The sequence below is a fragment of the Brassica rapa genome, chromosome A10, assembly GCF_000309985.2.
Source record: "Brassica rapa cultivar Chiifu-401-42 chromosome A10, CAAS_Brap_v3.01, whole genome shotgun sequence".
NCBI classification, from domain to species: Eukaryota; Viridiplantae; Streptophyta; class Magnoliopsida; order Brassicales; family Brassicaceae; genus Brassica; species Brassica rapa.
Window position 1 is genome coordinate 14,125,022 of NC_024804.2, and position 15,289 is coordinate 14,140,310.

At 33.9% G+C, this 15,289-nt stretch overlaps 1 protein-coding gene and 2 long non-coding RNA genes across 3 annotated transcripts; 2 read left to right on the plus strand and 1 right to left on the minus strand.

The window, feature by feature from the left end:
* The first annotated feature begins 2,185 nt into the window (after positions 1–2,185).
* Positions 2,186–3,467, plus strand: LOC108870226. Its single transcript, XM_018655592.2, has one exon. It carries the CDS (start codon positions 2,240–2,242, stop codon positions 3,323–3,325), a length of 1,086 nt encoding a protein of 361 aa, XP_018511108.1. The 5' UTR covers positions 2,186–2,239; the 3' UTR covers positions 3,326–3,467.
* A 1,483-nt stretch (positions 3,468–4,950) lies between these two features.
* On the minus strand, positions 4,951–6,850 carry LOC103845572. The gene is made up of 2 exons (XR_004452511.1): positions 6,621–6,850; positions 4,951–6,529 (listed from the first exon to the last, which is right to left on the minus strand). It is a non-coding gene; the product is annotated as an uncharacterized LOC103845572 (long non-coding RNA).
* Positions 6,851–7,012: 162 nt separating this feature from the next.
* LOC117128983 lies at positions 7,013–7,736 on the plus strand. The gene is made up of 2 exons (XR_004452512.1): positions 7,013–7,202; positions 7,308–7,736. It is a non-coding gene; the product is annotated as an uncharacterized LOC117128983 (long non-coding RNA).
* Positions 7,737–15,289: the final 7,553 nt, after the last annotated feature.

Genomic DNA, 15,289 nt, shown 5'->3' on the forward strand with positions numbered 1-15,289 from the left:
TGAGGAGAGGCAACAGTTGTGGGATGAACTGGCTTTTATAAACGCTAATACCCCTGCTTCGAGATACCCATGGGCTGTATTAGGGGATTTCAACCAGATATTAAGATCAGACCAGCACTCTCAACACTTGACGAGTGATGTGGATACTGCTGGAATGGAGGATTTCAACTTGGCATTGCAGGAGGCTGAACTGTTTGAGGCTCAGGCCAACGGCCTTACTTATTCTTGGTGGAACAATCAGGATGCAAACCCAGTGTCGAAAAAAATTGATCATGCGCTATTCAACCAACACTGGGCTCAATTGTTTCCCGACTGTTTTTGTGAATTCCTGGAACCGGAACAATCTGATCATGCACCTTGCTTGGTTAGGATGCCTTCTCAGACTCGGCGGGCACCGAAACCATTCAAATTTTTCCATCATACAGTTGATCATCCGGACTACTTGGATACTGTAAGGAGTGCGTGGAGTTTTGAGACAACTCAGGGATCTCAGCAGTTCAGGCTCGCTCGATCTCTCAAGCTACTAAAGCCGGCTCTGAGGAATTTGAATGCAAGAAATTACAGTGGTATCACCTTGAGAGTACAGGAACAGGCGGCTCAGGTTGCTTTGATTCAGAGGCAGCTTCTCACTAATCCTGATACTGAGACTGCTAGGCAAGAGCATGAAGAAAGAGGAAAGTTACAAGTGCTTGCTAAGGCTGAACAGAAGTTTTATCGGCAGAAATCTAGGGTTCAGTGGCACAAACTAGGAGATAGAGACACTACCTTCTACCACAAATCAGTGATCCAGAGAGCAAGCAGGAACCATATTCATTTCTTCAGGGACTCGGAAGATCACATGATTAACACAACTGAGGGTATCAAGGAGCATGCTGTAGACTACTTCAAAGGCATCTTGGGCGAGACAGATTTGATGCAATCACCAGCAACAGTGGATGAGCTGCGAGAACTCATGAACTTTAGATGCTCTGATGAGCAGAAAGCAGGTTTGCTGAAGGATGTAACGAGTGAGGAGATTACTAAGACTGTTTTCGCTATGCCTCTTAGCAAGAGCCCTGGACCAGACGGTTATTCTGTCGAGTTCCTTAGATCTTCATGGGCAATCGTGGGTAATGACTTTGTTGCTGCTGTCCAAGAGTTTTTCAGAAATGGGAAGCTACTAAAGGACCTCAACAACACAGCGATAGTCCTAATTCCTAAGACTTCTCAGGCCTGCAAGCTCGGAGAATTCCGCCCAATAAGTTGCTGCAACATTGCCTACAAAGTGATAGCAAAAATCATTGCCAATCGCCTGAAGCCTATACTTCAACATTGCATTAGCCCAAATCAATCTGCGTTCTTAAAAGGAAGAAGCCTTGGAGAAAATGTTCTTCTGTCCTCAGAGTTGATAAGGAATTATGAAAAGGCTACATGTGCAAAGAGTTCAATGCTGAAGGTTGATATTAGGAAAGCTTTCGACACCATCTGCTGGGATTTCTTGCTGAAATTGTTGGAGGCGCAGGACTTTCCTCTAGTATTCCGGGAATGGGTCAAGGAGTGTATAACGTCACCAAGATTCTCCATGTCTATAAACGGCGAGCTAGCGGGGTTTTTCAAAGGAAAAAAGGGTTTGAGACAAGGAGACTGCATATCTCCGTATCTTTTCATTATGGTGATGGAAGCTCTATCAAAAATCCTTGAAAAAGCTGCGGTACAAGGGAAGATAAAGCTGCATCCAAAGTGTGAAGACCCTAAAGTCACACACCTTCTTTTTGCTGACGACCTCCTGATATTCTCAGACGGCTCTCGTCTCTCGCTGACTGGAATCTCCACTGTTATGACGGACTTTAAGAACATGTCAGGTCTGGAGATGAATCCCTCAAAGTCGGAGATATTTTTCGGGGGATTTAATGACAGTGAGGCTGCTGCGCTAAGTGATATCTCAGGTTTTAAGCAAGGTATCTTTCCTACTCGCTACCTTGGCCTGCCGCTAAATCCGGGTAGACTAACTCTCTCCACCTTACAGCCACTCATTGATAAGATAACAGGAAAGTTGCATTCTTGGACTGTGAAATACTTATCGTTTGCTGGAAAAATAAGGCTTGTTGCTTCAGTAATATATGGGATGGTAAACTTTTGAAGTGCAGTGTTTGTACTTCCAAAAGCTTTCTATGCAAAGGTAGACTCTTTATGTGCAGCTTTCCTTTGGACGAATGGAACGTCAGCTAGAGGAGCGCGAGTATCGTGGAAAGACATATGTATGCCAAAAGCAGAGGGTGGTCTGGGCATAAGGCACCTTGAGGAGTTTGAGACAGTATTTCGTCTAAAAAGAGTATGGTCTTATTTCTCAGCACCAGCTTCTATTTGGGTCTCGTGGATGAGGAAACATATTTTCCAGCGTACTGGGTACTGGCAGACTCCCGACTCACCTCGTTTCTCTCCAACAATCCGTAGTATGCTGCAATTAAAACCCATTGTATCAGAACTTATGAGATGTACTATTGGAGATGGGAATACAGCTAGTTTCTGGTATGACCACTGGACAGATTTGGGTCCATTGATTGGAGTGGCGGGTCAAACTGGTCCTCGCAGTCTAAGAATCAGGGTTGGTGCCTCGGTGGCTAATGCAGCGGTGGATGGGGCTTGGAGGTTCCCTGCTGCTAGGTCTCACGAAATTCAGAGTATCCAAATGGTAATAACCTCAATTGAACCACCGACATCCTTGAATGGACCAGATTGTTACTTATGGCGCAAGTCAGGGAACTCTTTTGGGCCTTCTTTCTCTTCCAAGATCACATGGGAGCATCTACGGATTCCTGCGCCGGTTGTGTTTTGGCACAAAGTCATATGGTTCAAGGAAAACATTCCTAGAAACACGTTCATGTCCTGGTTGGCCCTCCTACGACGGCTTCCTACAAAGGACAGACTTCGAAGATGGGGCCTAAATGTGACTGAACAGTGTGTACTCTGCAACTCAGCGGTGGAAACGCACCACCATCTGTTCTTTGAATGCAGCTTCTCCTCTGCGCTTTGGTTGACGTTTGCATCTAATATTCTGCCTAACCCGCCTGAAGATCTACACTCAGCAGCAGCTTGGATAGCATCTGCCAGTCGAGTACTCTGCAGCAATCAAGTGATCCTACTCAAGCTTTTCTTTCAGTCCATCATCTATATCATCTGGAGAGAAAGGAACTCGCGTATCTTCACCTCAGTGTCTTCCTCGTCGGGTGTTCTTCATCTAGCGCTTGACAGGTTACTTCGTGACCGGCTCCTTTCAGTTCCAGCGCCATCCCCAGCCGGCCCTTCGCTCCTTCAGCTGTATTTTGCCTCGTTTCGGCCTCCTTGAGGTTCCTTCTTCGACTTGTTTTGTTTTGTTTTGTTGTTGTTTTGTGTTGTGTTTGTTGTTTCATTTCGTGTAATAAGTTGCTTGCAACATTGTGAAAAATTCAAAAATGGTATAATATTAACATTTTACCAAAAAAAAAAAACACGTGACACACAAAAATGGCAAATGACTTGGGATCCACAAGACTCATGTGGGAATATCTCGTAATAGTTACCGTACGAATTTTCATGAGATAATAATGTCCTTGTTTTAATTGGATGGTTGAGAGTAACAGTAAAGTGATAATATCATCTTTTTAATTTTAGTTTCTTATCAAAGAGATAATAAAGAATATTGTGAAAAAGATGAAATTCGTTCGGGTTGTACACCATTTAGCATATCTGTGTGGCTAAGTACGTTGCGTTGGGTCCTTTCACTTCACTTCCAATGATTCCTGCACTTAATCAAAACGATCTCACCGCCATTGGAACGGTAAGCCTTATTAGTCGATGGACGTTAACATAACTTTTGACACTATACGCGTTGACGTTAGGTTACTAATCAGCCGTTTTTTTTTCTTTATTTCAGAATGCATTATATAGGTATTTTTTGTACAGAAAACGCATTATGGGTCGCTAAAATATATGCAATGATTTTATATGTTTACAACCATGTACTACAAATTTAATAGGGTGATCAATCATTAATTTTTACTATACACTAACCTAGACGTATTAAGTCGTTTCATTTGGCACAGTTGGCATACTATGATTTGTCAAATTTGCTACGCTGAAATAGACAACACAAGATGGAAAATTCCATCCAAAAAAAGAAAAATTCTTCCCAATCTTATTTGCTTTTTGATTTCCACCATTGTATTTTGTTTTTCTATTCTACTACAAATAAAGAATAGGTAAGATAAGGAAAAAATGTGTTCTTAAATGTTAATTTTTGCTTCATCCATCTCTTCGTTTCTCTGCCACCGGATATAGCATCCACTCCACTTTTATCATGAACGAAGTTAGAAGTTATTGTATGAAATAACGATATTACATCATTGTAGTATGTTTATAAATATATACACATTTGTGTATTATAAAGTGCATGCGAGCAATCTTGCCCAATGATTTACGGACACTACACAAATCAACATTTTAAGGAGAATTAAAGAAAAAAAGGGTTTCAATCAATTTATTCCTAAATTTAAAAATAAACGAAAAACTTAATGATATGAAACTTTCAAAAAAGTATATAAATGGCAGTATCCACATGTAAGACATCTATATTATTAAAAAAGAAGTACAAAATAGAAATACCCCTTAGTTTTACCACTTATTTACATTAAAATGCCATTGAGATATTTATTGAACCTATATTTAAGCATGCTTGTCTTTTCCTAATTTAAATAATAGATTTAAGCATTTAATATCTTTCCAAAATTTAAATAATAGATTTTTTTTTATCAAATCATAACCAAAATAAATTTTCTAATGTATTTCGTATTAACATATTCAATATTTTTAATATTTATAAGTAATAAATAAAAAAATAAAAAAATCACACATCATAATCAATTTATATAACATATAAATAAAATATAAAATAGTTTATTCATATATTAGTATAATGCTTTCACAATATAAGTCCAATTAGTTATAAATATTGGATTTGTTTATATTATACATTGTGATATAATAGATGATTAAAATCACAAAATATAATTATTCAAAGTAATAAATAAAATTGTTATGTTTAAAAATGTTATATTAACAAATGTGTAGTAAATATTCATACGGTCACGGATCAAGCTCTAGAAATAAATAACAACAGCAAGATTATTTTTCTTTATCAAATTTATTTTAATAGAAATTATAGTTCCAAATATGTTTATATATTTTATGTACTTATAAATTTATTTTCTTTGTCTTTAAGGAAACTTAGATTTTGAAATTGGAAAAAATATGACCACCTCTATATTATTTTAGTTAGGAAATTTAAAATTTATATCAAAATATTTTTTAAAATTTTAATTTTAATTTTTATTATAGCTGCAAAAATTAATTTTCAATATAAATTTATGTTTCAATATTACAAATGCATCATTTAATATAAACAAAAAAAAAACTAAAAACATAAAAAAAATACCCACCCGGTCGGGCGGGTCAAGATCTAGTATGGTTTAAGGGTCTAGTTTTTCTTTTAAAATAAAAGATTTTAAACTAAGATTCATATATATTAAATAGGGTAAAATGGTCTGTTGACACCTTAATTTTTTGTTTGTTTAAAGTTGACACTGATTAAAGTGCTCAAATCTGAAGTTCATGAATCCATAAGAAATATTATACCTACATTTTCTCACGTTTTGGAGACATACATTGATGTATTTGTAATTTTCCTACAAAATATATGTTATATGAGTATGACTAATGACTGACTATGAACTAAGAAAATAAAAGTATTGAACATTTTCGATCAGTGTAAAATTTCTTATTAGTGTGAACTTTGCTGCTTTATTCGCGAAAGGGGTCGCATGACCGTCGGACTCACAAAAAAAAAAAAAAATTGTACTTAAAAACGTTTAAATTATAGTTATTTTAAACTGATATGAAAGAGAAAGCGAGAAACTAAGAGCATGAGCATTGGTGAACCCCACTTTGGGGTTCACCAAATTTTTTTAATATTTTTTTGTGGGCCCATAAACAGTTATGAACCCGAATTTGTTGTTTTCTGCATTAGTGAACCCGAAGAAAGAGTTCATACGAATAAAATAATAATATTTTTTATTTTTTTTTAAATTTAAAATTATTCAGAATACATGAATAAAATATTAAAATATATTATAAAATTTATGAAAACACTTTATTCAACCTATGTTTTAGTTTTGGAGTTTAAGTTTTGGTTTTGAGATATGTTATAATATTTTAGTTTGTGTTTTCAGATGTAGAAAAGCTATGTTAGAGTTTTGGAGTTTATGTTGTTTCTTAACTTAAATTCAATTCATAGAAACATTTTGTTCGATGATCAGTCTACGCATTCAACAAAGGAATTAAGTTCGAGAATGTTTAACTTAGGATAAAAGTTCACATAGAAAAACCATTCAAGTTTTACAAACCGAAATACATAAGTTGATAAGTTGCTAATGAAACAAAAGGAAACAAGTTAAGATGATAGAGAGGAAAGACCGCAAAAGAGCCATCTAATTTCGTGAGGTAGAAGCAATGCTACCTGTAGAAGAAGAGAACACAAGTTAAAGCAGAAGCAAAGTAGTAACATTGAAGATGTAGACAACACAAACAAGTCAAATGAGAAGACTTACCATCGATTCTGCTGAAGTGCTTGATCAGTAGTTCAGTACACTCCTTCCTTTCCGGACATACACACAGTAATGGAGTTGTCGTCCCGTCTCTAACCACGTTGAACACAAACAAATCTCCGTTGGTGCATCTGTTATCACGACAGAACTTTCTCCACCCTCTGCTGATGTAATATACGCCGTCTGATTCGCTAAATCCGAAGCGCGCAGTCCATGACTTTCCCTCCTTGTTGACAAGTTTGACCTCTTTGCATTGTTGGTTCAAAGCACCACACCTCATAGCTTCCACAGGAAGAAACTACAAACACATACATAACATCAGCCAAGAAGCAGTACTAGAATCACACAATAAATAACTAAATTTTACTCACTATTTTGTCGTCCTTTTGATTTGTAGGAGTAACCTCAGCCAAGAAGCAGTAGTCGTATGAGAAAGTAGGAGCATCATCCGCGTCGGACCACAGAATCTCACAACAGCTAGGACCAAAAGGAGTCACATGAAAGACCATGTCTCCTTCGTGTTTGAAGATGACAATGTCACCGATTCGAAGATCATGTGCTTCGGTGAACTCTTTCCAACCTTTGGTGAGTGTCCTGCCTTCTCGGATCACCTCCCAAATTTGATCCGAAGCGTCCGATCTTAGCTTCCATGGTTTATTGATCTCAGCCCCTTGTATGTGTTTTGAGTAGAAGTCAAGTGGTATTGCCACGCCACTGTGAAAACCAGGAAGAAGAGGCTTGAAGAAATGAGGTTCTCGGGGAGTTTCCATCTGCAACAATCGAGTTCCAATTACATGTAAGAAACAAAGAAGATGAGAAAGACATGTTCCAATCGTATGGCCAAGGTAACAACGACTCTATTCCGACTAGAAATCTAACCAAGAACCAACGAGTTTACGCTTTGGTCATTACTACGAGCCACTACTTAGTTACTAACTGAAGTGAATATAACCTCTAAACCCCTCTATCGATTTGAAATTTCACAGAAACTAACCCTAATGAAACGAGCATGCCGATTTACATCAATTAATCGAAAACCCTCTATCGATTTTGAAACCCTCAAACAAAAAATCCCCAAATCGATTTAAAACCGAAACACAAAAAGATGGAGAGGAGGTGGAGAATTCTACCGTTCAACTCATTACTCACCTAAGAGGTGGAGAAGAGAAACCAGAGTGGATTTGCTGGAGAATACCGCCGGAGATGGAGGTCGCACAGAGAATCGCCTCAGAGAGAAAAAAACCCTAGCTTTTACGGAGATGAGAGAAATGAATCAAGACGCCGAGACCCTTCTTTCTCTCTCGCCAACGCGGAAAGGAGAAGCCACTGAGAGGAGGACACGTGGCGTGAACCCGCCCCTTACGAGTTCAACCGTAAGGCCCGGTTCGGCGAAACAAACCCTTTTTTATGTGTTTTTAATCAATTAGGCCTATGAACTCGAGCCCGTGAACCCCGCATGATACCTCAATGCGCATGGTCTAATACTCAAAGTAAATGTTATCATTTTTTGATTAAGTTAAAAAAAAGAAGTAAATGTTATCATTCATCAAGAATAGTGTTTGTTTATAAAATATCAAATAAGAGTATCTATAATTAAATTTTGACAAACAAAATAGTATATAGTAATACTAGACTGTGATAAAATTATATAAAGAAATATGTATATATGTTATTATATTATATATTATATATTTTTACAATTATTGAATATTTTCTAATTAAAAACAATACCGCCCCAATAGTAAGGTGTATATATTCCTTCTTTACAAAACATTAATAAATTAATAAAAAGTTGGAATTTTACGTCTCATTGGCCTCACACTTGTTCCGGAATTTTATCCTAGCCTATGCCTAGCCTCCTTGTTTGTTTATAGTTTCAGACTCCCCACTTATGATTCACGAACCCATTGTTGACAATAGAATTAAAATAGAATAAACCCTAATGAAATACTAGACGTAGAATTGAATGTCGACAAAACCCACTGTCGACAGTAAACTTAAAAAGTCATAAGTCCCTGATTAAATACTATACAGAGGATTTCATGCATTTCGAGAAAAGGAAAAAAAATTAGAATTTCATTTTAATTATCTCCTGATTAAATCAATTTTAATACCATAGTAGTACCTTTAAAAAATATATCATAGTATATACTTGTAACTAAATATTTTCAAGAATAGTATATATATCATGCATAGTCCAAAAACGATAGATATGTATTGAAGTTTATAGGAGAAAGGAATCCAAGTACTAAATATTTTCAAGAATACTGCTGACTATAATGAGGATAAATTATTTTTTTCAGAAAGGGTTTACTTGAATGAGGAGAATTGATTACTAAGATATCATTAGTATAAGATTAAGTGTTATTTAAACAATAATAATTTCCAATTCGAAAGTGTTTCGTTTTAAATGTCCTAAAACCAGAGTCAACTAGCTAGGGAATCGATCCATATGGCTGGAAACATGTAAATCGCACTATGAAAGCGTCGATTAAAAATTAAGTACGGTACTATAAAATGTATATATTTAAATTTTGATTCTCTTCTGAATAACTTATAAATCCAGTCATGCAAAACAAGAAAAGTGTGCCTATGCGTCAATTCCCATATTCTTTTTTTTTTTTTTTCCCAAATTGAAATTTCAATCATAGTTAAAATACCAAATTCATACAAACTCATTGGCCCAAACAAACCGGACCTTAAGCCCACAACCAGACACCCTAGATCAGGAAACCCTAAAACCCGCAGCACACCCACCGACAGCGGCGCTGCCCAAACCCCAACTCACCACCGCACTAGCGTCAATTCCCATATTCTCACTTAAGATTAAAATTTGTTATATTAAATCATACATTTGTTCGATGCTCACTAGTCTTCACTTAGGTATGCATACAATATTTAAACCTGACTTTTAATCTCCGATAGAAATAGACCAACTATTACTTGGCATAGTTTGTGTGTTTAATTTATTGCTTCATTTCATTTTTTTATCTCAAAACAATATGAAATATACTTAAGTTTAGCGATTAAATTTAGTACTTCACGTACAACTAAATTATTATTGCCTAAAATACTATATATAATCTACCAAAATAGTAGATAAATAAATATTTACAAATGTTACCTTGATATTTAACAATAAAAAAGCATCACCATCTTCTTAGCGAATCCTTGATGCTAATATATGCCTGTAGCATAAGTTTGTCTGTTTTGGCTTCTGCACAAAGATGAACATGGCAGATCCTCATGTTGAAAATTAAAGATGAATAATACTAATAAAAGAAGAAAGCTCAAGTTTGTTTACGAAATTTGGGTGTCGAGTGTTGACGTAGTGACCAAACAAATAAGGTTTACAATAGTGCGATCCAATTAATATCTTCATTTCTTTAACAAAAAAAAAATTAATATCTTCATAATCGAAGTTACCGGTTTGCGGATTGTGATATGTTAAAAAGGTTTTTCGGGAGCTTAATGTTGTCTTAGGATTCACAGTAAATGCTCACATATTTGTACAATCATATTTTACACTAAACTCGAAGGAGAATTTACTTCACACAGGATATTTTTCAATTACAATGTACATCACCAATGAATTAATTTTTTGAACACTTATTTTTTTCATAAGAGAATTTACTTCACATATGATATTTTTCAATTACAATGTACATCACCAATGAATTAATTTTTAAAACACTTATTTTCTCATAAACATAGCATTATGTTTTTAATAAATAGTTTCTCGTCAAATTTAGTTACATTAATTGGAAATGCCAAAACTCGACGTGTAAATTTTTAGTTGTTGGATATATCATGATATTTGTGATATTTTTTTTATATGAGTTACTTGTAATAGAAATGAATTGAAGTTCAGTCAAAAAAAGAACTTGTAATAGAATTGAGACTGAGTGGTGTTGCTTTGGTTTTTAGGTAGAGGCAGAACCATCCATGTCTAGCGTTATGCCTTTCCCTTCTCTTCATGTGTGGCGACGCGCTCTCTATCTCTCTCTACGTCCTAAAGGCTCTCTTGATCATCCAACTTGTTATATATATAATTACTATATATTATATTCTACAAAAAAATTGTTACCACATTATATATTATAAATACTCAGAAAGGGATCAACATCGAAACCTTTTTGTTTAATTACTGTTAATTGTTTTTATTCTGATGAACGACGCTACGTATACGAAGCATCTTCTACACATCCCTAGAGAGAGAAAAAGCGAGACAAAAGGATCCAACATGCACACAACAAGATACGAGCTTTCGGTTTCTTTCCACTTTCGTGATTCTTCTGTTGGGTAAGCTCTTGTCTTTCTTTCTTTTACTGTCTTTTTGTCCCCTTTCTCTAATCAGCGAGTTCGTTTTACTACGTTCACGAGGCTATTGTCTATGACCTGAGTCTTAATTAGAACGAGCCTGTGGCATAAGGCCATGTCTTTTATCGCCGATAATATATTTAGCAATAGTCATGTATAACACGTCTCTAGAAACACAACGAAACGAATCAATCATCTTAAAGTGTATCTAACAACGTTTTGGTAATTGCTGTGTTATATTGTTTGAGAATAAATTCCATAAACATTGATCTATATCGGTTATGTTCCATATATGTGGCTGTTACATCATGATGCTACGTTTATCTATATGGAGGGAACTTCTAAATAATATATATGGAGTGAACCTAGAGTATATTCCACGTATATATAGATATATAACAAAATAAAACAATACAAATAGATAAACAAGAATCCAAATCTATCTCTAACGTTTTAGGTATTTTTCATTTATGCCATCTTGTATCCTAAATGTTTGTAGTTCTAGCTTTTAATTGATTTTACGCACAATGTTTAACACGCACGTACACCAATATGGTTACAAATACTAGCTAGATCTACTAAAAATACCTCTAAACATATTAATTACGAAACGAAACTAGGTTTGGAAAGTAATCAAAATATCTATACTATTAAAGCAGAATCCTTCTTAGGATTATGCCTCTGACTTTTTTAAAAAATTACAAAACATACCATTACTTTTTTTAATACTTTTAATAATCTACAGAAATTTAAAGCCCATTCGATAGGTCCAAATTGAATTATTGTTAACCCATTAGGCCATTTTGTTTAAAATAAATTTTGTGAAAATTATTAAAAATATTATTTTATTTTTTATACAGTGATTATATATTTAAGAGATAAACAAATATATTAACCCATTATGCCAATTTGTGTAAAATATATATACTTAAAATCATAAAAAGTCTGTTTTATTTTTATTGAGATTATACATTTAAGAAATAAACAAATTAATACATTTGATATATTTAAGAATTAAACAAACAACGGATTTGCAGTCCTATATGTGTAAACACAATTTTACTAATAACAAATAAATTACATTACAATTTATAAAAATAAAAATCATATTAGATAATAAACTATTCAAACACATACTCACACTAATTAGAATTACAATTTATAAAAATAAACCATATATTAGATAATAAAATATTGAAACACATCCTTATTTAATTAGAAATAATATTAAAATTGAAAAATGACATTTTAATAGATAGAATACCCGCCCTTTCAAAGGGCGGGTCAGTATCTAGTCAGCTGTTAATTCTTATGTTAGTAGGTTGTACATTTTCCTAAGTGGTGATCAGACCATGAATGAATGCACACACTAAATCAAATATTAATCATAAGCGATGGCCTTTAAACATTCAAAATTTACCGATGTTCTCATGATAAATTATAAATTGAATATCTTAATTTCCGGTAAATTTGGTTAGTCCGTCCAATTTGTATTTGGTCTTTTAAAAGAAGAAAGGCGATTCCCTTGCTTCCACATGCGATTTTTTGCCCACAATGAGTGTCTCTCGCTATCTTCATTTAACCTAATTTGAAATGTTTGTTCTTTTGGATGTCTTTGCCTTTGTGTTTTCTCTTTTTGGTAATTTTATAAATAGTAATTTGATGGTTTGTTTCCAAAACTACTATTTTAAAAATAATTTCAAAACATTAGAAAACGTTCTAACTGTATAGGAAGGTATACTGAATGATATACTATATTTTTCTTCTTACCCTATATATATATAAATTATAAAGTGGTACATTTTTTTTATTAGCTTCTCCTTGTGTCAGAAATAATGTTGATTTAGGTTGAAACATATATAAATGTGTTTTTCTCATGATATCAAAACAATATTTAAAATAATGTCATATATCTAAAGTTAAAAAAATATCTAAATAACAATTAGAAATATGGATTGATATACTCAAAATTAAATAATAAATAATTGATTGATCCATATATTTTTCATTTTTCATCTTTAATATTCCACTTAAATCTTTTTTAAGTGCGATATTATTCTGTAATAGGTAATTCACACAAATTAGTGACTGCAAAGTCTTTTTGATTTATTTCAGTTTTGTGTAAGAGTATAGAATGCGGAAGGAAGAGTCTAGGATATGACCAAACATTATCTACAATGAGCAGAAAATATAAAATAAAGTCCAAAGGCAGTTGGTTAAAATATTTGAATAGTTTATATATAGATGCACTTCATGCAAAAAAAAAAAGATTAAACGAGAATGTGGGTAATTATTTAACAAATCATTAGTTTGTTAATCGTATATATGATATATGGATTAGACGCTGCGGGCCAATATTCTTGAGATATGATGCGATCACACACCATTAAGAAACTCTTACGATCAATGCAATAGAACAATATACAATGTATGTACGTAGGGGTACGCATTTGATATTATTTTGATACTTATACAAACATTTTATCGTTTTGTGGATAGGACCTAATGATCTCATCATCATCATCATCATTATCATCAACATCAAATATACTGATATAAACCTATATTTACGCACGTAGACATACAACCACGTACACTTGAGAACAAAAAGTTATTCAGTCTTCGTGCCCCCCATGCACACGTCTCTATCTCTCGGACCGTATCTTACTCCTACCCACCAACTTGTGTTCACTTGTTTTTTTGCCCCAAATAACATTCAAACGACGTATTTTTCTTTTTGTATCGAACAAAATTGGTAAAAAGTTCGGTTGAGTAGATTTACACCCATATTATTTTAGGGAAGTTTGTACGTATACTAAAAAGAACCAAATGATATTTATTATATTAAACATGCTCGTGTAGTTTAAACATTTTTATAAGAATCTTCAACAAAGTATTCAAACGGCGATATATGTTTAAAATTTTTAAACTTTGATTACCTAGTTTAAAATAAATGAATGAACCTATATATACTAATAAATTATATGAATTATTTGTGTTTGGTTACAGATATTTTGGAGCCACTTTTCAGTCACATATAAATCACTTGCCAATATAAGTACGTTGTGTTGAGACTGTTTTGCAATGTTTTGTATAGGGTTATTAACTATAATTTGACGAAAACAAAAAAAAAATCTCAAAATAATATTGTGTAGTGTTATTTTCAAATCTACCATGTATTTATTTCTTTTATAAAAGTGATCTATATGAAAAACACCGAATAACGAGATAAACAATAGTTAATTAATACTCCGCATGTTTTGTGGTGTTTTAAAAAATATGCTAAATTTTCAGTTAATTGGTTTAGAATATCTATGCATCATAATATGGGTTTGGTAGTTAGGAATTTATGTCAAGAAAAATTCTCCAGTTTGAAAACACTACACTGTGGATTCGTTCTAGTTATTAGTTTTGGACTTTTGGTTTATCTAACGGGGGCTTGACTAAATGCATAATAATGCTTAGACTAAACCGCAGACGCCAACGATACAGACTACAACTACCATGTCTTCTGATTGGTATTTGCATATTTGGCAATATTAAAATAAATATTTACATATATCGTACAAAAAATTCTGTACATGGCATGCTTAACTGTAAAGCTTCAAAACGGCGTTGTTTGGTTAGTATAAAAATAAACCCAAGTGGTACGTTGAAAGCTAATAATGGGATCCAGCTTTCGTTGCATATTTTTGGAACATTCTCATCGTTTTAACTCTAAAGAAAGATGAAAACTGTGACTTCCACGATGTGCCACGTTATTGGTTCAACAAGGCATCGATGCCATACGTCAACATTTTTCTTTCTTTTGACATAACTATGTACATTCTTTATGTTTAGTTTCATATACGTTAATTACTTTCTTCTTCACGACACACGCGTTAGTTACAACTTACAACAAACTTGCAACTTACAGAACTAAATATATATCACATTCTTAATCCTTCTCATCTTTTTTGCCATCATTATTATAACTAAGGGGTTGTCCGCGCTTCGCGCGGATTTATTAGTTAGTTATTGTGTGTATGTTTGATCTGGTTGTTCCGACTACGTGTATATTGATGTGTAAGGTTGTGTTAATTGTGGGGGTGGTATGGATAATGTATAGTTGGGAGTAGGCCTGGGTAAAATAACCGGAACCGAAGAACCGAACCGGAACCGAACCGAAATACCCGAAACCGGAACCGGATCAATATCTTCAAATATCCGAACAGTTCCTATATTTTTATATCCGAAATAACCGAACCGAACCTGAACCGAACCGAGAACCGAACGGGTACCCGAATATATAAAAATATTCATTATATATACATATAACATCACTAAATATATATTTTTAATTTAAAATTCTA

Bases quoted from the DNA above. Each gene is read 5' to 3' on its own strand.
- LOC108870226 (XM_018655592.2), top strand. From the start codon at position 2,240: ATGCCAAAAGCAGAGGGTGGTCTGGGCATAAGGCACCTTGAGGAGTTT.